This window comes from Conger conger, chromosome 9, assembly GCF_963514075.1.
Source record: "Conger conger chromosome 9, fConCon1.1, whole genome shotgun sequence".
NCBI classification, from domain to species: domain Eukaryota; kingdom Metazoa; phylum Chordata; class Actinopteri; order Anguilliformes; family Congridae; genus Conger; species Conger conger.
Window position 1 is genome coordinate 48,637,202 of NC_083768.1, and position 26,365 is coordinate 48,663,566.

Genomic DNA, 26,365 nt, shown 5'->3' on the forward strand with positions numbered 1-26,365 from the left:
GAAGTCCCTCAAAACCAATTGAATTGTTGTAATTGTAGTATTACAAGAATTTTCAATATATTCGCAAGCAGAAGGTACATTATTTCCATAATGACCTTTCATAATGTCTGGGAGTATTTTGCAACGTACAATTGTATTGATAAAATAAATAAAACAATGTTAAAGAGACCTACAATATGATAGCTGGCAAGCTAAGCCTTTCAAAAGAGTTTCCTTTCAAACAAGCACATTGCAATAGTGTAGCTCATTACTTAGCAGAGGTAATTATGCACATATTGAACGTTTCACTCAGGCCGTTTTACACCAAGGAAGAGCAGTGTGCGAATGTGTGTGCATACAGAACTATTACAGTCTTACAGTCTTGGAAACGAGGCATGGGTGAAGGGGCAGCAAAAATAAACATTATGAATAACAGCAATAATGTAGAAGTATACAATATCCAACCAACCCCAAACAACTTTGATCTGTACAAAAGATAAATATTAATTTTACATAAAGCAGGATACAATTTTAATTTCCGTGTGCTCATAAGTAGGCAACAGTGCAAACGCAAGAAAGTAGCAATACCACTTGCTGCACGAGTAGTATTAAAATACTTGGATTGGTGACATTCTCAACCAGAGAAGTCTATATTTCGTTCAGAAAGTTGCATAAATGATGCATAGAGACCAATATTATACATTAAAGTAGGCTATATCTGTCAGTAGGCCTACAAGCTTTCCTCTAGGGTTCTCATCGCACTTGTCCCTGGGTTCGATTTGCACTTCAGTGTCCGTAGCTCTGGATAAGATGCCTGTAATGTAATGTAATGTTCCAGCTTCATCTTTTAAGACCCAACCCATTATGCAGTAAGGGAAATATGAATTCATAAAGCATAAATCACGCTGCTATTATTATTATTATTATTATTATTTTTTTTTTTTTTTTGAGTGATTGTCTTCCCTAAACGAATAAGGTTACATCAGCATCAATCAAATAAAATACTGATACTGAAATATACATAATCTACGATATACTGTTTGGTGTTTGGTGTTTACCAAATATGTTCTTCTATGTTTTCAGTTCAGTTTTAACTCACACCTACCATCGCCGAGCTCAAGAATGAAATATATTTCTGTAGAAACTTCAACTCCCAGAAGTCCACGTTTCTCTCAACTTCGAAGGGGACAGTTCAAGTCCCACGGAGCGAATGTACAAACTGTAGCTAGCTGGCAGGCTCGCCGTTTACCTCTGTTCACCTTTGGTTGTCAACGTCAGTGCCAACGAAGGTTCTCTATGAACAACCAGACTAACACATGGTATTCAGCTTTGTAGCTAGGAAAAACACTGACGTTCGGTTAATTGGACTGCCATTGCTATGCAGAGAGTAAATGCGTTTTAGAGAAGAAAATGGGCGATAGGCATGAGAAAGGCCCCGTTACTCGTAAAAGGAGGACCACTGTCTCTGGAGCAGGGGGTGCAGGTTTGAAACAGGCGAATGGGAATAAGAATGAATATGTATGCGACGCTACCGAGGCCATTCACAATGGTAAACTGAGGGAACCAAAGGCAGCGGAATCACCCTCAACATCACGAAAGGAAAAGGGAAAACATGAATGCATTTACGATAGGTTCAGGTAAGGTGGTCGCCTGGCTTCGCATTGGAAAAAAATCACGTGCCATCTTAATTGTGTAATTTGTAATCCATTAATATGCTATTGATGTAGAATGTCAGATTACCGAGCTCAGTGCTAGCTAAATTTCCGTGGCTGTGGAGGCACCTTGTATAATTGTGCAATTATCTAGCTAGTGTAACTAGCTGTCTAGCAGGCTTCCTCTTTATAGGCAAAATGGGAACACACATGAATCCAATAATATCCAACTAGCTTCTGGCTTCCCCGAAGCAGAGTCACTAGCACCTTGCCCATTTCCAATCCATAAACACAATTTTAGACTATTTAGTCTAATACTGTTTTGCTTAATAGAAAATCGTGAGACATTACTCACAGTACACAATACAGAGATCCAATGTGAAGAAGTTGTGATGTAGGTTATTGGTATGGGGCATTGCATGAAGAGACTTTATCTCTGAATCGACACGCTCACTCAGAAAAGCTAAGACCAATGTTGTTGGCGTTTTGATGTAGGTTAAATGTCACTTTATGACACTGTTGCTATATGGCCTAAATGTTAGATGTCGCCACAGATCATTCCAATCTAACGTGGAATGTGATTGCCCGTATTTCCCCCTGGACATGTGCGTGTCTTCGTGTCAGATGACACACTTAAACCAAACAGACGTTTCACGCTTCTGCCTTTATGGTATGTGTTGTTGCTTGTGACATTAAGCCGTCATTAAATGAAAGGTGAAATGTTGCCATTACTGATATGCTTCATCTTACCCTGTAACGTGGTGATATTGAGCTGGTGCGAGATAATAGTGAAAACCTGTGTGTCTTTGAGACTAGTGTAAAAGTGTTTTTCATTATTTTTTATTTTATTATTATTATAATATTATTATATATTATTTTAATTAAAAAGTCACAAACATCATCGATTGCAACATGTTACAATTTGGACAAAAGTCCCTCCAATCAAAAATTTCCCCCAATTTAATTTCAAGTTCAGAAAAAATTGTGAATAAAATCTCAAATATGCTTCCAATATTCTTCCAACATTGGATGTTTCTTTTTGGAAAATTTCATGTAAAGCTGAGACATGAAGGTAATTTTTTGTAAAACTTAAGGTAAGACCAAGTGTATGCCTTTGTAAGCTGCAAGTGTGCATAAATCACAGATATTTTATTTTGCCATTTTCTTTTTGTGAATAAACAAAACACTTTAAGTTTGAAATTATCCTCTGTAATGTAATTCGAGTGAAACAGAGTGAATCAGTTTTGAAAAAGGCAAAAAGGCTTAACCTGTGTAGTGAACAAGCCAAACAGTCAAAAATATTAACTCCAGTAAGCCAATATGCATCATTAGGTTCATTATTCATCCAGCTGATAGCCCTGCATGGAACTGTTTTGGTGTAGCTACTTCATGGAACTACAAGCTTTGTGGCAGTATAGAGGTCTGGCACACTGTACTATGTATGAACTTCAGTAGATGAGTGTAGCATGCATAAGAGCGGCTTATGGTGCAGTCTTGCTGTAGCAACACTCCACAGTTCAGAGTTAATACTAATGAATGAGGGTACCTGCATGTTTTTTTTTTTTTTTTTTTTCCCACACCTTGATGTATCACTTGTTCGGTACTGACCTCAGCCCAGCAGTAATGAACTCTGAAAAATTGTAAAACATTTGCCTGCAATTCAGGTAGTGTTCCTTCTCGAAAACAATCTAAGAAAATGGCGAAATTGTACTGCTTTAAATTTTTGTTTGTGGGCATGGCAGTAGTGGGTCGAAACTAGCTTGTTGTGTATTATGGAAGAACTGAGCACAATATAGTTTGTAGGCTTTCATGGAAATAGTTTAAAGGCTTGGAAAGTTAAAGGTTAAAATCAACACCTGTCCTAAAACCATTTCTCTAAAGCTTCAGTACCAAGAAGAGACTATACATTTGTTTAGTATAGTGGGGACCTTGGCCTTTAGTTCTTTGACTTATTGTATCTCTTCGTGGGCTCTTTAGCTGGCAAGGGCTGTTCACAGAACTAATGATTGTCTAATATGAATATTTTTTTGCAACTACTGACCAAATGGTACCTTGTAAGCTATGAATAAAACATTCAAGTGAACCTAAAAGCATTACCATAGTTACTCAGGAATATGAAGTTGGTTTTCAACTGCCAGAAATTGTGTTATTCAATTGTATTTGTTGTAATATTGGCATAGAGCCAAGAACTATACATGGAATAGAAAGATAAAAGTTTGGAAGAAGCATTAATTTACTAATAGCCACATACACCAATGATATAGGTTAGACACCAAAATACACGCTTGTTAGCTGGAGGAATTAGACCACATATCAGAGTTTCTAAAGACCCATAGGCTTTGTGTCGTCTGTAATCTTTTTTGTATCAGTGGCTGATGGTGAACACAGGTAATTAATTGTGTATTATATATGTTTTTTTGTGGAGAGCGCTTGTCACAAAATAATACCTGTCAACAAGAAGACTACTGAAGCAGATGAGCTGTCATTTTCACTGATCGCTGGCAAGCGCAGCCTTTCAAAAGCGTCTCCTTTCAAACAAACACATTGTATTTATAGTGTAGCTCATTAGTTACCAGAGGTAATGCTGGTGATATGGCCAGCAATGGCACAGATTGACCTCATCACTCAAGCTGACAGATGTTGGCTAATTATACATTATACACAGGAATGCTGTGTGTGAGTGTGAGTGTGAGTGTGAGTGTGTGTGTGAACATGCACAACTAATTACAGTGGACAAAGGGGCAGCAAAATGACACATTTTGAATAACATCAATAGTGAAGTACTCTATCCAACCAACCCCATGCAACTTTGACCTCTGCAAAAGATAAGTATGACAATCTGAAGAAGCTAGACAAAGGTGGAAGGCAAATGGAGTTGTAAAAACTTCAGTTTTCAGCATTTATCAGTGCTGCCTGGAGAAGGATGAGGTTCAGATGTGTCAATAGTATCCACAGTAGTGTAAGCCAGCTGTTTTTTCAGAGAGGATTATTTTGCAGCGCCTTCAATACAGTATGGCAGATTGTGGCAGTTGAATCATTTATTTAATGCAAAGAATGTTTCAAAATTTCAGTTTCAGAATGTGCATCAAATTAAAACTGCCTTTGAAGAGCTTCTTGGATACATTTCAGGTTGCTTGAATATTGAGTGCATCGTTTTACTTTAACCACCCTGAAAAGTGCTTTATCCCAAACTATCTTTGAGAAACTGATTTAAATGATGACACTTCTGTTTCTTTCTGACCATTTTTCTTGAAATACAGTAATTGCCAAACGCGCTGTGTTTTAGAAACAAAACAGGCTCGGTAATGGCATAATTTTTTTCAGATTTTGTTTTGTTGTTAGGTTAAATCTGGGTCATGATGTGAAACATACTGACATGAAACTGTTCCATCAGTTTAATTCACATGAACTTGGAGCCGGAATGATCCTCATTCTGTGAAGTGGGGAAATAACGCAGTTTGGCCTACATCTCTGATCTTGTCTAACGTCTGAATCCCCCATTATCAGGCAAGCTCACTCTGATGTTGGCTTAATTGGTTTTCAAATTGCATTGAGTTGTAGTCTTGAAGCTCTGGATTCTCCCATCCTAGAAGCACAGAGGAGCATGGCTTGATATTAAGACCCACCTTGAAGCCAAATGAGGGTAATATAGTCAACCTTAATGGCCACCTCAGCAGGTGTCTCTTTTTATCATTGAGTAGGATCCTCTAATGTAGCATGTTACAGTGCCGTCCAGCTCTTTTGGGGAAAAACATCAATGAAATGCTCAGGACTATTCATTGTCTGCCATGTAGCTATAAGGTATGGAAACAGTAGAGTTCATTTTTGCTATATACTTAAAGGTACAGTAGGTCATTTTGGACGGTCAAGAGAGGAATTGCAGCAACAAATACCCTCAAACCACAACACTGTTGATCTCTCACCCTTTTCTGTGAATGCGCTGGTTCCTACACAGATCACCTGATATTGTTGGTAAATACCTCGGTACCCTTGAGTACAGAACCAAAACAACAGAAATGGTATCACTCTTCTAATACTTATTGTTACTTTTAAGTTAATATTTTCTTAACATTCTAAACATATTCATTTAAAACCTTGATGTTCTTAATCATGAGATGAAGAACATAATTGAGATAATCTAGCCTCATACGACCTGTAACAGTCATATGATGAGCACTTTTTGTTCAGCAGTTAGAGAAGGCTAGCGTTGTCGGTATTGCCACAGCGCATTTCAGTTTTATAACTTGAGGACAGTGGATATTGTAGTCTTGAAGAAAATATTAGATTCTGAGCTCTTTATTCCACAGGGGAACGTACAGTAGGTTCGAACTCTTTGCACTGTAGCTCCAGACCTTGGAATCTTATTGAGGTTTGGGATATTAGCGCTAGATCCTCCTTTTCATGAGTTAAAAGTTTTTATTGTGTGTACTTTTTGTCTTCTAGCTGTCACAGCGTGCAGGAGTCCTTGTTCAGCTCAGCCAGCGGCTACAGTAACTACAGAGGGATCCTCAACTGGTGTGTTGTCATGCTGGTAAGTGCTGCTTTTTACATTTGCTGCTGTGCATCAGCATGTCGCCGTGACGATGGGGCTGCCATGTCACCCGAGGAGTCTCTGTGGGGAGGGGGCTCATCTCATGTGCGCAGTGTCTCGCTACATCGTGTTGGGTAAGCTGAACAGCCAATCATAGAGCTCTCTCTCACCAATGGTTCCGGCATCTATACAGCCGTTGCAACGCTGTGGGACGCACTGCAGAAACCGACGCTCCCCCAACTATGGCCCTCGGTTGGCTTGGCGTATCAGGGCCTTTACAGACCAAAAGCAGACATTGGGGTTCACTAGGAGGAGTTATTCCATTATTCACTCTGTCCACAGAAAAATGAGTCATGCAAGACCTATCATAGCTTGTGTTGATTTGGGCTTATGTTGTAGTCCAATTTGTGGCACTTGATCTGCGGTTAGCATTGCTTTGGAAAATGAAGACACCTACACTGATGCTTTGGGCCAAATTATAAATCTTAACTGACATCTAGCTTGATTAGAAAATAGTTATTTGCACTGTGTTTATTTCTTTAGTTTGTAATCATACAGTAAGCCTACTTAAGGAGACGTAAGTGTGAGTGAGTACCATTTATGTGCGTGTGTGTGGGGTATTTTGGTTGTTTTTCCATTGATTAAGCCAGAAACTAGTGTCAGAATTACAGAAGCATACTGTACTTGCATATCTTATTTACAATTCAAAAATGGTAATTGCCTCCTTATCAGTTGTTTTTGGATGTACAGTTCTTGTGTGGCTTTTCAAGACTGATAATGTCATTTTTCCATGTTTTTAACCAGTAGAATTTGCTTGATATTTTGCTGTGACATCAAGACAGACATTAAAATAAGTGAAAATTGCCCAGCTGATTCGTTTTGTATGCTACATGTAATGGTGAGGTGCACCCTGACTTTTGCATATTGCCTTTATGCAAAGTAGAGAAATGAACTTCTTTGGAAATTTGTAATGTGAGCTATACAAAATATAAACATACAAAACGTAAGTGTATATTATTAAATTAATTATCAAATATTAAAGAATGTTTCTCTGTCTTGCGCTGTTTCACACATTTCCTGTGTCGCTTCTTGTTTTTGTGATAAAAGTAGTGGTTTTGGAGACCAGACTGACTCGTTGGAGATTCCTTCTAGTGATGGATCTTGTAATGTCTGACTGCCTGTTGCTGATTAGTCATGTTTTGTGCAATCCACAACGACTTCAGGATGCACAAGTACGAGACAGAAAGTTGTGTTGTGTGAACAGAACTGTGATCTTCCATCTTTGAAAGTCATGTAGTGTGCAGAGGGCATAAGGCTCATTAATATCAATGACTCTCTGTTCTGATTGGCTGGCTAGCTCCGCAACTAATTGAACGCTGTCTGTGCCGAGCACTTCGATTTCTTCCAAGGCGGGTCATGCTGAAGGCAAGCATATGCAAATGAGTATTTAATTGTGACGTCATGAAGTTACATGACACGTTTGAGTGCACAGTTTCTTAATATGGATTGCGTGGATTTCTTTGGGAACTATTCTTTTTGATACTTGTGCAGTGTTTTTATAGCACCTACAACACATTTATTATCCGCATAGCAAGGGAAATATTGTTTTCCATATTATGGGGCCTTTAACATTAGCATATGCACAAGCAGCTGAAATTACTATTCTTTTACTACTCAACTTTTGAGAATTTTAATTTCAATTGGAATACTCAGTAAAATAAAGGTTAAATAAATATAAGCTGGAAGTCCCTGGACATATTCCTGTACTCACACCAAGGTGTGTGTGTGTGCATGCCTCTGTGTGTCAGAATTCAAATATGTATACAAATATTTGTATTTGCATGCGTGTGTGTGTGTGTGCATGTTATTGCAATGCTTGTCCTTCAGTGTTGTTCTTTTGCAGGAATTTCTTCAAGTTCAAGGTTTTTATAAGTGGGACATGCACTTTTAATGCTTCCATCTTCTGCAAACTTTCCACATCCCTCAGTGTCTGCAGCGTGTTGTTGAAAAGATGATGTGAGCACACCATTAGTAGTGGGTCTGTGGGACTGCCATAACAGTGATGACTTTAGCTGTCACGTAAGGTCACCTGGTCCCATAGCCAGCACTCCTGGGCACTGTGAGCTGAACCAGGCAGAAAATGCAATGCCAAGAGAATGCAGCCTTCACCCTGGTGCCAACTGACTCTTAGCCCCATAAACAGGGTAAGGCCAGGCTGCCAAGGGTCTCTCGGCCAACACATAACCGTCTCCTGCCAAAGAGCACTCTTTTCAAAGGTTTTACAGAGTTTTTTTGTGTAGTTCATGAACTTATCTTGCCTAAACCGTGATAATATCTCCTGGGCTCTGAGCTTAAGGCGTATATCTTCCCAGTAACGACACAAAGGATAAACGAATGACTTCAGAAGAAAAGAAACAACCCGTTTATCCGAAATGTCGCTCCTTCAACCCCAGCGACCGAATGTATTGCCTGAGACCTCTAACGGAAGACCTTGCCGAAATCGGGGATTGTCCCCGGGGCTAGGGGAACAGAGCTGGCTGTGTTTTCAGCAGTTTTGAAGATGAGCCAAATTTCTCGCTCAGAATAACCAGTGAACAACAGGTGACATTCAACTGGACAGCCAACTCCATATAAAAGTCACAAAAAAGAAACAAACAACTGCTGACAAACCCTCCAGAGCCCTTTTACCTTCTATATTTACCCCTTTTCCATTGTAAACATTGTTATCTCTGCAACTCTAATTTCCGTTTATTTGCCTGCAACTTGGAATACTACACTCTGGCTGCCATTTTACTTTTTCAGCAGCCCTGTTATTTTGACTGCTTTTAGCACACCTTTTAAGCTGGTATAAATTCATATTTTTTATATTTGTACTGATGTGAAACGGAAAATGTTGTGATTTTTAATTCATTATTCTTAATTGTTTAGTGAAAAAGGTGATTAAGGTGTTTGTTCTGACTGTCGAAGAAGATCCCATGAGTCGAGAGTCAAAAAAAAGTTTCTTTTTATCCCTGGTGTTGAAGGCCCAAATTTTGTAGTATCCCTTCATTTGAGATGTTGACCCATCCTCTGATTACACCATTTCCTGTTGGTGTCCTCCTCTGTAGCATATTCAGCCAGTACTGCCTTTTACCTTGCAGCCTAACTGTTGAGCTGAGAAGCACAAAGATGGGTTATTATGTGAGCTTCGCAATGAGATATCTCTGATGACTGGAACCCACCATCTCTGTGCTACACGGCAGTTATGATCACTGAAGGTTTTGATTTGATCGGTGCCTCACTCCAAAGGCTGAGGTTTATGCAGTCTCTAAAGATCTGCTATTACAGACTGTAAGGTGCCCTGGCGTGTACAGGGAATGACTCTACTCTGTCCTCTGGCCTTGCTGACATCTTAATCTTTTCTTTTTTAAGTCTTGAGCCTCATTACTGAATTGTCACCATGGCAATAACCTTTATTTTGGAGGTTTTCATTTTTTGGCTTTGAAGTTGGCTCATGTGTGACAGAACAGCAGAGACTCCAACCACCATTATTCACCGTACAACCAAGTGTTCGGCAATTATTTTTCCCCCCGTTTTGCAACGCGTCGGGAGCCAAGTTCAAGGGTGTTTTGATCATTCTGGTGTACTTTCAATGCCATTCTGTACTGTTGGCTCTAATTTCCCCGCATTATATACATTTTTAATTTGTCTCATGACATCTAAAAATAAACAGCCCGCAACAGACGACTCCTCAGAATTCAAGTGAATTCTGGACTCCCGCCACAGCGCTCTTCTTCAAAGCCGCAGAATGGATTTCAATTTCAAACGCTGCTATTAATCCAGTCTTTGAAACAAGATCATTTTGACATCTGAATAGTTTTTTTTTTTTTTTTTCATATACTTTGTTGAACTTTCATCATATTCCCACAGAACTTGCTGGAGTTCTTTGGGAGCAATAATGAAAAATGTTGAGCCCCGAGAGGAAAATTGCCAGCAAAAAAATGATCTTCGAGTGAAAGAATAGACCACACTGTTGCCAAAGAGAGTCCTCCGCATTGACTTTCCTTACTGTAGCTCGCAAAAGCAATATTTACTGTTCGTCTGTAATGCAGCCCGAGTAATTTCACCTGGAACTCTCACAGTACATTGATTGTCAGCAAATTAAGAATTATATGTCCTAATATTTCATTAATATTTGATATTGGTTATTCTGCTGCTGAGGTGTGTGGCATGCACACATGGCTACGCCTTTCACAAATTTACAGGTAGATCTTTGCTGGAGTGTTTGGCATGATTTTACATTTTATCTTTAGGAGGGATTATATAGTGGCAAACTCAGGAATCAAGGTCAGTGAGAGAGGTCACAGCAGTTGCTGCTTTCCAGTCCAACTCGTGTTTCAGTTGACGTGTTTTCTGAGAAAAAAAAGTTAACCAAGTCTGAGAATTTTAGTTGGCATGGCGAATACTCCTGCTATTTGTGTTGTGTTTTGCTTTTTTTTGTACTGTATAGCCCTTCACAAATACAGTGTATTATTATTATTACCGTTTCACACTGTTTTGAGAGTGACATGATCTGTCTGACTTCATATTGTCATGCAGTGCTGATGGTCAACATAGTAGACCATTATTATCTGTGTACTTCCAATGAGGGAGAAAGATGTATTCAAGAAAAATGAGCTGGTGTGCAAGCGAAATGCTCTTTTGCCATTTTTTTTTTCTTTTTATGAAAATGGTGTATCGTGGCACGGATGTCACACACCACCTCATGTTTTTGTGCATTCTTGGATTGTATAATGACAATAAAGTTTGGGTTGAGTTAAGTTGAATTGAGTTGAAATCGCCATATGAGCGATTAGTACGCAGCTAGTTGACTGTAATTGGCATTACTATGCGAGCAGTATATACTAGCTGTGCTTTCTACTTTCATCAGTCGAATCTACTGTAATCTCATCTTTGTAGTGGTCAAGAGTTATGAAATTTCTGAATTCCACCAACTGTCATGATTGTTGTCCACCCTGAGAGTCAATTGTGGAAATTTGTGGTCTTGCTTCAGAGGAGTGAGGGTGTTGGTGTACTCCCACAAACTGTTTTCTATTTCCCCATTTGCCGCCAATTGATTGAATGGCAACATAGCGCCAAAGACTTGTTGAACCAGACTAATGGGGACTGCTAGTTGCCAGGGTTACGCTTGTATTGCTTGATAGCAGCCAAGTAAAGTACTTGCAAAGATCAGTGTAAAGCCAAAGTGTGTGTGTGTGTGTGTGTGTGTGTGCGCGCCCAAATGAACTATGTCCCAATTAAGTGTGTCTGTGGGGGCGTATCAGTCATCGTGTCATGAACAACATCCGGCCGCAGCAATAGCAATAACGCTTCATTTCCACGTAAACAACGTACACTTTTTAACGTGCGGGTGGTAACTCTGCCGAAAGCAGATTGCAGATTATTAATGATTGAACTGCAGCAAGAGAAGGAAGTTTATGATTAAAGGCGCAGCTCCACGGAATGCCTCTGTAGTCGGTGGCCGTCTTTGGTTTTCGCGTCTTGTGTACGGTGCAGTTTTGCGACTGAATTCCGTCAGAAATGAACATCGCAGGCAAACCTCTCTTCTGCTTTAGATGGCTTCGTTTAATGAGAACCTTAATGTTGAAGACTAACAAGCCATAAAATTGCATGACACACACAGAGCAATTGGTTGGTTTGCCTCTCTCTCTCTTCTGACCGTAAATCTCGGGCTTTTATCAGCACCGTTCTTTTGCAGCGATAAACCGGCAGGATTTTCAAGTTCCACATGTTGGAAGACTTTGATCCGAGTTCTAGCCCCCTCGTCGGAGTTATTATCAAAGTACACATCTCTTGATGTTGTGATAGCGGTGGCCTCGCTGTGGACTAGAGGCGGTATGTGGCAGTTCCTGAAATTCTAGGTCGGGCGATAAAGATAAAACCGTCCAATACAGTGCTGTCTCACCACACCTCCTCAGAACAAGCTGCCATTACACAATATCCTCTCTGTCGTTGCAGGTCTTGAGCAATGCACGTCTCTTCCTTGAGAACCTGATAAAGTAAGTTTGTCCAAAATATGTTTGCACACGAACCTCCCAGCTGTTACACCCTTTTCCCCTCGCACCCTCTCCCCATTTTTACTTCCCAGAGCAGGTGATTCTTCTTGAACTTCTACTTTTATTTCTCAGTCGGTCAAAAAACTGCATAGGTTTCTCTGCTAAACCTCTGCCTTAAAGAAGGGGAGAAATAATGTGTCAGTTTTGTTCTCTCAAATGTGTTATTTTAGAGAAAGCGGCGGGGGAAATGAATGCAAATAAGTACAGCTAGAAGGCAGATAATCTTTTTCTGCTCGTACAGGGATAAAGTTGTTATTAGGTTCTCATTTGACTGAAAGATTTTATAGTGAAGTAAAAAGGGTGGGAAGGGGGGTTGCCATGCTGGGAAGACCATATGTTGCAGTGTGGAGCAATGCTAGGATTGGCTCGCTGCATTTTCCCGGAGGCCTTCTACAGCAGCCTCCTCTTGCTGTATCTCTGTATTACCATTGGCTAGTAGCTGTTTTGACATGCATTCCGCTCACTGCTTCCGTATGGTTTCTGGAAAACAGTTGACCGTTTAAAGTAAAATACTGTTCAGGTGCAGTTTCTCACAGTACGATTCTCTCTCACTTCCCTCCCTTCCTCTCTCTCTCATCTCTCTCTCTCACTCCCTCTCTCCCTCTCTAATTAGGTATGGGATATTAGTGGACCCAATCCAAGTGGTCTCCCTGTTCTTGAAGGACCCTTACAGCTGGCCGGCTCCGTGCCTGGTCATCGGTATGTGTGCCGTACCCCCCCCTCCCCTCCGGGGGATGTTCACGGCCGTCTCTCAGCCTGGCTGTACCTGCCGTTCCTCTGGCGGCAGAGCGCCACGCTTCCACAGAAAGGTTATTACTCACCGCGGTGCTGCTGCTGCTGCCGTCTCCTGAGGAATGGCCCTCTGCCCTACTTTATGGATGCAGCTAGCAGAGCAGGGAGCAGGCGAGAGAGGCTTCTCCCAGCGCTCTCTCAGCCCCAAAGCCATACGTTTATCCACACCGCGGGTATCTCCCATACAGACTGCCTGTGCTTCCAGGCCAGTTCCAGCCCCAATTCAATCAGCATTTGTCCTCAGCTTAGACGGTTTTTAGACCGTTAGTCTTTTTTTGTTGTTGTTCGCAGACACATTTTGTGTTGGTTTTGGTGTTCGCAGGTTTTGCCAAGCTGCAGTTGTGACTGAATAACAAAACCTCTGCAGTAAATTCTGAGACTGAATTGAGGACAAATGTTGGTTGAATCCAGGCCCTGATATCCCTAGATATAGTAAATATCGATGTAAGTATCGTTTCGACTTCTTTGTAAACCCCCAGGTAATCTTCAAGGTTACCATTACTGATGTTGCCCTTCTGAGTAATGGCAGTTTTCTTTAGAAAATTCAGTGGAGTTGAAAAAATAAATCCCAAACAACCAAACATACAGTACTTTGCGAGGTGGAGCTATCCCCCATTTTCTCTATACAGCTAGTCAAACTGTCTCTTGACACAACTGAAATACATACACAGGAGTTCCTCTGTAGGTGATTTATGCTGTGCTGGGCTGTGCACATTAATAAACTCTCTCTCCCCCAGTGCGCGTTGCCCTACGGAGCCCCTTAATGTGCAGGGTACATGGTGAATCATAGAATAAGAAATATAAATCCCTTTCCTTACAACGGTTTATCAGAAACATCACCTTTTGAAGTCGGAATAAACCTTTTTGTTTTCCTCTTTTTGTTTTTTAAGAATGAAGTTGCCTAGCTCTTTAAAAAATAATGTTTTATTTGATTCAGGACCAATGTTCATCTTCACCCCACCGTGAAAGCATGAATCTAACCTTCATACTACACCACCACCAGAAAGTATTCATCTAACCATCATACTACACCACCACCAGAAAGCATCAAGATTTATTTTTGTGTTGTCATATGGTGCAGTTTCCTGTAGACATCCTGTTATGAGCTCAGAAGCATACAGTACTTTATGTTCTGAGTCTGACCTCAGTAATTGCACTTAGAGAGTAATACACTTTTTGCAATAAAAGCATGAATAATGTTTACCGCTTCACAAGAGTGAAGTATCTTAAGGACTGTGAGATGAGTATTAAGCAGACAATGTTCGAGTGCCCACACATAATCTGTTTATTTCTTCTTTTCCAGCCTCTAATGTGTTTATAATGGCAGCTTTGTACACAGAGAGGAGGCTATCAGTGGTAAGTATCATGGCGTAATATGCAAAACTAATTGAAGAGATTTGCCGTGAAAGGAAACAAATTGTATTTCTGAGCAGTCTCTGTAAGATTCACTTGAATTAAGTTCATGTCTGTTTAAGATTATCTGTTACTCCATCCATAACTGATGCCATCGTTGCTTAGCTTTAGCCCAATCATGTGCCACGGAGGGAACACCAGCTGATTTCACTAATTACTTCCCTCCTCTCTGGTTGAAGGTGTGTTAATTAGTGAAATCAGCTGGCGTAGTGATTGGTTGGAATGAAAACCTGCATACTCTCGGCCCTCCGTGGCACATGATTGGTCACCCCTGCTTTTGGAGTTATTCAGGTCCATAAATATTTGGACATTGGCAAAGTTATTGTTATTTTAGCTGTCTACCACAGGATATTGGAGTTGGAAGTAAATAATAAATATGAGCTCATTATACTAAAATAACAATAACTTGGTATGTGTCCAAATATTTATGGTCCTGACCATACAGGCCTGTCGTTTTGCCCGCGGCTCCAGTTTTGTCCCTGAGCACGGGGTGACGCTCGCCCTCTCTCTCGCAGGGCACCTTCTCCGAAGGCTTCGGGGCCTTCATTCACGCGGCCAACCTGTGCACCATCCTCTGCTTCCCGGTGGTCATGGTGCTGGCGGCGAGCTCCATGACCCCAGGTCAGTCCGGGGCCCGGACCGCTCGCCGAGCTGCCCGTCTGTTGACACTTCAGGAGAGGCTGTTTGCGTTCGCCGGCGGTACCCTATTGATTTAACGGTAGCGGCCAGCCTGCGAGCTGGGAGCCGCGCCAACGCGTCCGCGTGTTTGCTCAGTTTGGCATTCCCCTCGCCGCGCCCCGTGTTCGGAGGGTGAGGTGGCATTCCCCCGCTTCCTGAACGCAAATATCTCCGCTCCAGAGAATTTCTGCATTTTTCCTTCCTAATCTGCTTGGAAAATACTTTGTCTGTTCCATGATACCAATTATTCTACTTTACGGTCAGGAGAGAGTGGCAAACCAACCAATTGCTCTCTTCGAGGATGCCATATTGTTTTTATGTTCTCAACACACTGCATTTGTTTAGTTTAGGAATGTACTTTACTTCGAAATGCCATAGAATGTCCTCAGGTTAAAACAGCTTCCTGTTCTTAAAATTGGCAGCCTCACGGCAGCATGACGCCGCGTAATATGAGACATAATGCTGCTCATTTCACTGTCTGTCCCCAAGCGTCAGCAATGCGCTTCACAACGGTGTTCTTCCCTCTGTGTCCTGCAGTGGGCGCTGTTTTCGCTCTGGGTGTGTACACCGTCCTCTTCCTGAAGCTCTACTCCTACAGCGACGTGAACAAGTGGTGCCGGGAGATGAGGCAGGCGAAGGCCCGCACCATGTCCAGATCGCAGTCGTGTAAGCCCCGCCGCTCTCCACCACGGCGACTCGACGCGGCTCTTCTGAGCGCTGGCTCGGCTCGTCTCCGGTAGTCCGCTCACCATCCGGCCTCACGCAGATGCTAGCGGGGGGGAGGGGGGATACAACAGCGACACAGCTCTCGGGTTTGGCCTACGGGGCTTGCGTTTAACGCGAGGAATCACGCTGACCTTCCCGCGCGGCCCCTGACGAGCGGAGAAGTGGAATCATAAAAAGCGGTTTAATGAGGTTTATGACTAACTTGTGTATAAATAAACTTGGGTGACCCACTTCCTCTCGGGCTTCTCCGCGTGCCCCTCGGTTTGTTTACTGTGAAAAGCTTTCTTTATTTCTTTAAATATTTATCCTCTGCTCTGAGCGCACACACTCGCAAACACACACACGCATGCACTGCGCAGGAAACACGCTTGAAGCGTTTGCTGTGCTGCCCCCAAGTGGCGGGAAGCAGAATTTATCTTTACTTTTAGAAAGGGTCGGTTTTCTTAGCAGCAAATGGCCTCACAATATGAAAAATAATACATGTTTACTCAAAGAATGAATGTAATGTAAGTAAATCTAGAGATAAATGTGATGTAAGAAATCTGTGGTGCAATGTACAGGGAAATCTATCCCCTAAAATGGGGGAACCGTGTAAAAAGTTGGTGGGCTTGGCAGGAAATAGCTGACCTCATGTTTACATCCCTCAACAGGCCCAACTGTTCAGAGGTCCAACGGTGCAGCTGTGCATGCCCAGGTGTCGTACCCGAGCAACCTCACACACAGAGGTGAGTGCTGTAAGAAGGGTGTGACCTGAAACGGGTTCTAATCATTTTCCCCACCCGCTATGCCTTCAGGGGACTCAGGGTAATTAATTTAACAGTTACAATGGGTCTATCTCTTTACAGATTTATATTATTTTGTGTTTGCGCCAACCCTGTGCTACGAGCTCAACTTCCCGCGGTCGCCACGGATACGCAAGCGCTTTCTGCTCCGAAGGCTTTTTGAGATGGTGAGTGGGGCCAAAAAGGCACTGCGACATATTTTATCATTGCTTTATGTCGTTCCTGGGCATCTGTTCTTAACCACTGCATCATACAGGTGTGCTTTCAGCATCAAAATTATATTAAATTTTTTAACAACAATAGCTGTCTATTACTCCAAATGTGAACCAATAACTATCAGAGTCTAGTGTGTTAAAGACAAGTTTTCTGCACTTGCACTTTTGATTGTCTTCTGTTTTCCATTTGCTATGGTGGGAACAGCATTCTGTTCATGAGCAAAATCACAGTTAACAGCAAAGATGGCCACTCGTTCATGGTGCAGTTCCACTGCAGCGTTTGGTGTTTGTGTGATGATGTTAAACAGAATGTGTGAACACCAGAGGGCCCAGAACCTTGTCTAAACCAGTGTCTGTGCACATCCATCTCATTTACACAGTTAAGGAGGGCCTTGTGGTTTACTGTACTGTTTGTATTAAACGTGTTGAATGCTTTTCGTTTCAGCTTTTCTTCATACAGTTATTGGTTGGATTAATACAGCAGGTATGTTATAACACTGCCACATGCCACTTCTGTACAACTTTACTCCCTGCTGGGCATTGCTAGCCAGTGGTGAACATTTGTCCATGTATACATTTCATTTATGCCTATTAAAAATGTACTGATTGTTTTTTATTTTATTCAACAACCTTTTGCATTTGCATGTGAATGAGAAAGTAATCATTGCATTATTAACAATTCTTATTCACAGTGGATGGTACCAACTATTCAGAACTCCATGAAGCCCTTCCAGGTAAGCTGCCATTTTGTGTTGAAGTACCCGTACTTTAAACCCAGCCTTCCACTTCATGACTGCCCGAATGCCTTTGTGTCCCTGCAGGATATGGACTTCTCCAGGATGATAGAAAGACTCCTGAAACTTGCCGTGAGTTCTAGGAAAAAGCTAAACCACTGAAGGGCCTTCATTTATTGGCTAAATAGAAAAAGTTAAATAAAGTATACAGCATGTACAGATAGTGTACATGCTGTATAATGGGGACTGGGACCACTGCATGTGGGCAGTGCAGTCTTTATGTACCATGGCATAGAGCAACAGCTCCCAAACTTTGTATCCCAAAATCTCACGGCCCCTTAAAACCATCACGCTCCCTACTAACCCACCTCATTCAAATGTATTATGTTTTGACACCATTACCAAACACCAACAACAGTCTACAATGCAGTAGCTGTTTAACACTATGAAAGGAGTTACTTGCACATGGAATGAGCTCCTTTGTAAGGCACTGTATTTAGTAGTAAATACATATATAATGAATTACTATGGAAGTTCATCACTATGTAATTACTGAAAAATGGTGAATACAAGGGAACATACACTTTATTAGGTACACCTGTACACATTTACATTTTAGTCATTTAGCAGATGCTTTTTATCCAAAGCGACTTACAAGTGCATAAGTTCTTCAACAAGAGAAAATCATTAAATCCATAAATAGCACAACAATGGCATATAGCACAGTCTCGTTAATGCAAATGTATAATCGGCCAATCACGTGGCAGCAACTCAGTGCATAAAAGCATGCAGACATGGTCAAGAGGTTCAAATGTTTTTAAGACTGGGGAAGAAATGTGATTTAAGTGACTTTGACTGTGGAATGATTCTTGGCGCCATTGGACATTTTACTGTGGATATGCCCGTCATTCATATTGTGAATAACATTTTATTTTAGCAGTCGACTGTTCATTTCAGAGCAGTCTGAAAGCTTAACATTTTCTTCTCCCCTCTACCACACCAGGTGCCCAATCACTTAATCTGGCTCATCTTTTTCTATTGGTTCTTCCACTCCTCCATGAACTTCGTAGCTGAGCTCATGCAGTTTGGGGACAGGGAGTTCTACAGGGACTGGTGGTAGGTGGACTCGCTTCAAATGTTCATGTGTTGATGACACCCAGCCTCTGCTGCTACGGTGCACTCTGTGTGGTGTGAATTTTAGTTCTATATAGTGGAGCAAGGATTTTCCAGTATGAGGCCAGAATAAATGGTGCGAAATGTAAGGAAGGGAACTCAAGCCTCCGTGTTTTGATTGTCACTGAGGGCCACCTGTGGTGTTTAGTGCCACAGAACAGGTGTGAGAACCGATTCACTGGTTCCTCAATCTGTCATTCCTTCATGGCTTAAATTATGGTAGTGCTTCTGACACCGGACGACTTGCCAAACTGGGGATTGGGTGACTTAAGTGTTCAGCTACAGTTATTTACAGCCAAATTTGCAGCATTTTATGTCATTGGCTAGCTTACAAATCTAAAACAAAATGGCAGAAATTCAAATTGCAGGTCAAATACAGTGGAAATGCTGTTATGCTGCCAAAGCTATATACAATAGTGCCCTGATTGCACTGGCCTCAGAGTCACGATCACAGGGCTCTGTGACGGTACGGCTTGTAGAAGACGTGTTGCTCTCTAGATTGCTAGATCACTCCTAGGCCACCAGGGGGCCGGGGCTGAGGGGTGTATCCTCAGTCATCCAACCATTGGACAATTGGAATAGATAGGGTATGGGGAAAAATCAGGAACAAAAAAACAAGGGGCCTGGGCACCAAGCCTTGGAAACATAATTGTCATAATGTTCGAAGGTTTAGTCTCATATTTTATAGAATGTTCTGGAATTTCATGAGCATTTGGATAGACTGATCTGCTATCCAAATGACAACATTGTCAATTGACTCCAGCAGATGACCTACAGCAGGGTTAATCAACTCTGGCCCTCAAATTTTACAAAGGGAAAGAGAGGGTGGAAAACCAGCAGTTCTTGCTCCTGGCCTACAGCATAGCACATGTTAAAAGTCCCAAGTGACATTTAGGTGATGGAGTGAGACATAGGAGCTGATTAGAAATAAAAGGGTAATACAGTAAGATAATTATCTTTGGTGTGTTCTCAAAGTTGTTGCTGTGGTAAGTTTGACTTTTTCCCAAGGCATAACAATAATATCCACTTACAGTTAACAGGTTTCAGGTACACCTCGCTACTCTGTGTCGGGGGATGAGGTAGAGGTAATGGGGAAAGAAATGCAATTTAGTTTGAGAAATTGTCTGCCCGGTCACACAAAAAACGGCACATTTTGTTCCCCGCTTTGTTTAGTTTATTACTAGTGTATGATGAATGTCAGAGCCATCTCTCGGATGCAGATTATGGATACGAACGGATATTTCACTTCCCTGTAATGAGCTGTTAAAAGATGCGCGATTCATAATTTGAAATGCTGAGCAGGGAGTTCGGCCAGTCCTCCAGCTGGTTTCCCAGACACCCCTTCGTACCCTTCGCCCAGCTAGAGTCTCAATAGTTGCTCCAGCTGTACGGCTGCTCCCATGAGTGCTCCCCCTGGTGGCAGAGACTGGAGTGACCGTACCAAAAGATGCCCCTGAACACACACACACCGCCTCAAACAAACCAAGATTATCTCCCTCCATAATCTCTCCCTCAACACTCATCTCAGCCTCTGCCCAGAGGATGCCCGGCTCCTAAAATGCTTAAGTGCTGTTATTGTCCTGAAATGGTGGAGATAAGAGAACAGTCTTTTCTGAATCTTCCAAGCAATCAAATCTATACATGAAATATATTAATATAATTAATACATCATCTTACTTTTGGCCCAAATCCACACCCAACCACTATCTACCCTAAGTCTAACAGACATAAATACCCACACAAAAATGAATGAATGAAGGCGAGTATCAACATGCAAGGCTAATAATGGTCTTGTATAACTGTTCTTATGACATGAAAAGTGATGAGCACAGTAATTATGAGCATACATCAGAAATAGGAAATAATCTGAATGAGGTCATCCACAATGCCAATATGTTTCTATGGCAAGTATACTTGCTGTAGAGGTCACCCTCATAACATAAAGACCAGCAGCCTTCCAGTCCTGAAAACCTATGATGGGAGCTAAATAAAATTGACTCTTAATTCCAAAATGTTTAGAAATGCACTGCACATGCAGTGTTTTTTTACTATAAGTTTCCTTTTCATTTCTGGTTTTAACTTATTTGGACACACAAAGGGAAGGCCAAGTGCATCAATTTAAATAGTCCTCCCTTTCTCACAGTTTCTGGCTAGGATGTTTATTCTTCCAAATAAATGTAGAAAATGCACTATGCACTGATTTAAAAAGGTTTGAGGGAATGAAATTTGAAAGCGTCTACTGGGTACAGTAAGCATGACTGTACATCTTTTTTACTGTAGCCACTCAACCCATTAGAAAAACTGGCAAGCGTGTGTGTCTGTAGAGATTGTTTTAAACCTTAGTCACCACAGGCTGTGCATTAAGTTTAATTACACCGTCAAGATTAGGGGAGGTAAGTATGTCCAAATAAGTAAAGACATTGCAAGCCAAACAGAAAAGAAGATACTCAAGCATCCCAGATTCTCTCAAAGTGTTAATGCAAGAGATTTTCTACAGTATAATTAATTGTATTCCCAGAAAAAAACCACTAAATTAATTAGTAACTTGAGTTATTACTGGGACAGATTTTATTGGGTGTCCGGCACATAAAAGTCCATTGTTGGCATCTAATAAGAGAACATGGATCGTACCGGAAATCTAGGACAGGCATAAGATTATAATTAAGCACATTTTAATTGTTCAAAGCAGGATTTGAATTGCGGGTTGGTCTCTCGTCCCCCTGCAAAAGAGATCTGAGCACACACACACATCCAAGCCCCCCCAACTCTGGTTCAGGATTTTTTATTATATTGTCCTAGCTTTCAGTGACAGAGATATGCATATAATGTGCACTGCTTGGCGTTAATTGTTACCAGATACTAAATATTGCAAACACATTTTTATTAATTGCACAAGATTTTTAATTCCTCTTGCTGAAATTAGTTTTTATGTTTTATGTTTTATTTTTAGTTCTGCGTGTTTCTATACAGCATAGTCGTGTGTGCAGTAACATAAATCCAGCTGCCATTGAGACAGTTCCATAGGAGTCAGCAGACTACCTGTTTTGCAGGAACTCGGAGACGGTTACATACTTCTGGGCCAATTGGAACATCCCTGTGCATAAGTGGTGCCTCCGGTGAGTGCATTGGTCTGGTTGCGGTAGCTTGTTCAGCAGTTTTCTCTTCGTATTCTCTTATCCGCACTGTGTTGCATAACGTTTTATATGTCCTCGACGCATAAGCCCCGCAGTATTGATGAACAAGCGTACATTTTATCTGATTAGGAAATGGTTTCTTGTCCTTGAAGTAGGTTATCCTCAAGGTATGGTTCAGCGACTGTACTGAAAATAACTGCAACATTCATTTAACATTTGTCGGTCTGTGGCCGACGACGTCGGGCGAGCCGCTCTTATTTGTTGTCTTTTCTGAAGGCACTTCTACAAGCCCATGCTGAAGAGGGGTGTGCGGAAGTGGACTGCCCAGATCGCCGTTTTCTTCCTCTCCGCCTTCTTTCACGAGGTGAGGTTTCAGAGGGTGGTTTGTGATGTCATCGCATTCCCACTCAATCAAATAGCAATGGATTTTACATTTTGTGCACTTTATTAAGTCTGTCATTGGAAGCTTTAAATATTAGTCTCAGTTCCAAAGAGTAAGATCATCCTGTAGGGCAGTACAGACGTACAGGATATGTGCTACATATGTAGGCCTACATATAAAGTGCTTATAATGTACATATATCAGTCAGCCCCAGTTAAATAAACTTACCTTTGTCACTAGCTTTCTGTCACTATATTGGCGTAAGCTGAGTAGGTAGCTGGCAGTGGTAACTAGCAAACGTCAAGCTGGTGTTGGTGATCTAGCGACCAAGCAACAATTTCAAAAAGTGTCTGGCTTCTTCTAGCTTGTAGCTTGTAGCTAGAAGAAGCCAGCTTATCTTAGTTTATCTCAATGACAGCAGAATAACTAGCCCATAGTTGTGGCTGTGTAACTACAATAGGGTTTGTGTCAGAAGTTTGAAAAGTTTGCTAGCTATTTTAGCTAGTCTGCTACTATTTATCTAGCTACAGCAGCAGAGCTAGCAACCAAGCAAATATTTTGGATAAAATATCTGTAGAAATTAATGTATCCTGACCCTTAGCCCCCTGCTACAGCAGATGCTAATCCACAATCAGCAAGACTTTAGGTGTTAGTGGGCCAGTTAAACACAACCATGCAGAGATCCAATCCAAAGTTGCTCACTCTTTCTGAGGCTCCACTTGTGTGTGTGTGTGTGTGTGTGTGTGTGTGTGTGTGTGTGTGTGTGTGTGTGTGTGTGTGTGTGTGTGAGAGAGTGAGAGAGTGAGAGTGAGAGAGTGAGAGTGAGAGTGAGAGTGAGAGTGAGAGAGAGAGAGAGAGATGGGGCTTATCAACAGACACCACCTAGTCTTGACAGTGAAAAGCAGACATGATAGCATGGTAAATGGTTCAATTCTGTATACAGTCTATGCTGTCTATACAAATTCCATGTGTTGAATTCTTTACATTGAGAAGGAAGGTCAATGTCAGAGGATAGTAAAGGATCGCAAAAGCGAAAACCCAAATGGAGACTTCCGTCCCGTGAGATAAATGTTGTTATTCCCGATGCCTGTTGACTGAACGGGGCCCAGAGAAATGAGACCCATGTGAGAAATCTCCTCTAATGGATGTTCAGACTTTCACCTTCAGAGGGAACCACATAAATTCACAGCCTCTGTAGCATCAGCAAAAATCCCAGTAGTGGAGCGGCCATCGTAAAGGCCGCTCAGAAGCACACTTCCCAGGCATCTGGAACATGTGCTGCAGAGTGTGGCTACAATCTACAGAGGTCTCCAGATACAGACCCACACACTGAAGGTCTCCGTCTACAGACCCACACACTGAAGGTCTCCAGCTACAGACCCACATACTGAAGGTCTCCGGCTACAGACCCACACACTGAAGGTCTCCGGCTACAGACCCACACACTGAAGGTCTCCGGCTACAGACCCACACACTGAAGTTCTCTGGCTACAGACCCACATACTGAAGGTCTCCGGCTACAGACCCACACACTGAAGGTCTCCGGCTACAGACCCACACACTGAAGTTCTCCGGCTACAGACCCACATACTGAAGGTCTCCGGCTACAGACCCACACACTGAAGGTCTCCGGCTACAGACCCACACACTGAAGTTCTCTGGCTACAGACCCACACACTGAAGGTCTCTGGCTACAGACCCACACACTGAAGGTCTCTGGCTACAGACCCCCACACTGAAGGTCTCTGGCTACAGACCTCCACACTGAAGGTCTCTGGCTACAGACCCACACACTGAAGGTCTCTGGCTACAGACCCACACACTGAAGGTCTCTGGCTACAGACCCACACACTGAAGGTCTCTGGCTACAGACCCCCACACTGAAGGTCTCTGGCTACAGACCCACACACTGATGGTCTCCCCTGCCCTGTGTTCCCTTGCAGTACCTGGTGAGCGTTCCTCTGAAGATGTTCCGTCTGTGGGCATTCATGGGCATGATGGCTCAGGTCAGAATATTAAAGAGAATATTAAATATTAAAATATATTATTATTTCTTAGGAACTATTTCTTTATTTCAATGCACCTGCTGACATGCTTAACATCATCTATTTTGAAAGCGTCCTTAATGTCCGTAATTAAAATGTATCCGTGTGAGCTAATATTTTGGAATACTAAAAACATCAGGATTTGCTTTGCAGATTCCTCTAGCCTGGTTTGTTGGCCGATTTCTGAGAGGAAACTATGGCAACGCAGCAGTGTGGATCTCCCTCATCATTGGTCAGCCAATCGCTGTGCTCATGTACGTCCATGACTACTATGTTCTGCACTTCCAGGAGTCTTCAGCAGGAGATCCAGGACACACGTAGACCATTCAAATCACATAAAAAGGAAAAGTTTAATATAATTTCTTTATTTTTGAGGAGAAACATAACTTGCCGTGAATTAACAGCAAGAATGACTTTAAAAGGATGGGGGAAAACATCAGTGCAATCCTTCAACCCACACCAGCCTTTGCACTTTGCTAAGAGAGAGTGAACTCTCCTAAGGACTATGTGCAGTTGTCCTGCATCACTGCCTGCCCAAAGTGAAGTTTCAGTATATTTGTATGCCTTTTCATTCTTACTTGAAACTGTGTATCTGTGGAATGCTGATATTCATGCAGCTGTCCTTAAAATCTGCTTATCAATGTCTGCTTTTTGTTCAACTGTCTGTATTGCCATTCAGAACATGTACCGCTGCTCTGTCAGATTAGTGTTGCTCTTATTTTGTATCTTTTGTTATGGCTACAAGTGCCACAGGCAGCAGTGCTGTAGTGATATTTAGCCTTACGTCTTGATTTATTTACATTTTTTGGCTTAATTTTAAGTTTTATATCAGGGGTCTTGCAATAGAAAATTGAGGTTGCCTTTGTTTGGATAATTTATTTTATTTTGTTATTTATATTGTGTATTTGCACTTTGCATACTGCATGCTATTTTGCATACACTTGCCAAGCAATAGATTAAGCACTTTTTAAGCGCTTTAAGACATTTTCATGAAATCAAATCATGTATTATTTAATATTGGAAAACGTTGCATTATATTTCGCCAATTGTCTTCATAATTCAGCCTTGTTGAAATCATTTATTGTTGAAATCGCCAATGAGGCCGAGTTATCAGCAGAGCATAACCAAGAAGTGAAAATCACAACTGTAATGTTATTCAACCGACAGTATATACTGCTCTCTTCGTTCCATTCCAGAACTTTCTTTGCACCTTCAGCAAAGTAGTATCAGAGATGTATACTGGTTAATATTCCAAATCATTTTAATGTATTTGGAATTCAGTTATAAGACTGATTTTTCTAATGATCACTTTGACTTTTGACACTGAGATACTCCATTTGCAGGTTTTAAGAATGACACTGCGTGAAAACAAGTCTTTGTGCTTGTGTCTGATATTTTCAGTAGTTTAGTGATTCTATTCAGCCTCTTAGGAATTTTGTCTGGTTCTGTTTTTTTCCATTAGAATGCACAAATTGAGTTATTTTGGTTCTAATTCATTGGAAAGTATTGACTTGGGGAAAGGTTATGTACCATAATAAAAAGGTACAAGTATTCAGGGATGTTGGTGCTTCATAGTTCAGGGTTGACTTTGATCCTCACCAAAAAAAAGCAAGAGAATGTATTCAAATTTTGTTGAATTACTCATAAGTGTATGCAGAGTTTGATCAAGGTATTGGTGTAATTGGCATTTTGTTTAAAAGGGAATTTATTTAATTTCATTCATGGAAAGCAGGGCCTGTTTTACCTTGAAAATATACTTAGTATTTAAGTATCCAGCTATTTTTTTCCCAGAATGCAAATTAACATTGTATAAAAATGCCTAAGTGATAGAAACAAATAATTTTTGATGTTGATCCTTATGAAAACTGTGGCTGTGACCCCCCCCCCCCCCCCCCCAAAAAAAGGAATTCTAAAAAAAAATGCTCAGTGGTTAGATTTTGTACATTTAGCAATTATAAAGGATATTTTTGTTCACTGTTCTTTGCTCCCAGTTTGGAAGCTGTGAAATAAAGTCCTTTTGGTGGAATGGTCAAA

General features: G+C 41.5%; 1 protein-coding gene across 1 annotated transcript; it reads left to right on the forward strand.

The window, feature by feature from the left end:
• Positions 1-1,164: 1,164 nt before the first annotated feature.
• Positions 1,165-26,365, forward strand: dgat1a (diacylglycerol O-acyltransferase 1a). Its single transcript, XM_061253686.1, has 17 exons — positions 1,165-1,616; positions 6,075-6,162; positions 12,160-12,200; positions 12,871-12,956; positions 14,353-14,405; positions 14,978-15,083; positions 15,678-15,806; positions 16,517-16,591; positions 16,712-16,815; positions 17,309-17,347; positions 17,556-17,597; positions 17,685-17,729; positions 18,601-18,713; positions 21,821-21,886; positions 22,181-22,268; positions 24,230-24,292; positions 24,485-26,365. The coding sequence occupies exons 1-17, from the start codon at positions 1,390-1,392 to the stop codon at positions 24,650-24,652; spliced, it is 1,533 nt and encodes a 510-aa protein (XP_061109670.1). The 5' UTR covers positions 1,165-1,389; the 3' UTR covers positions 24,653-26,365.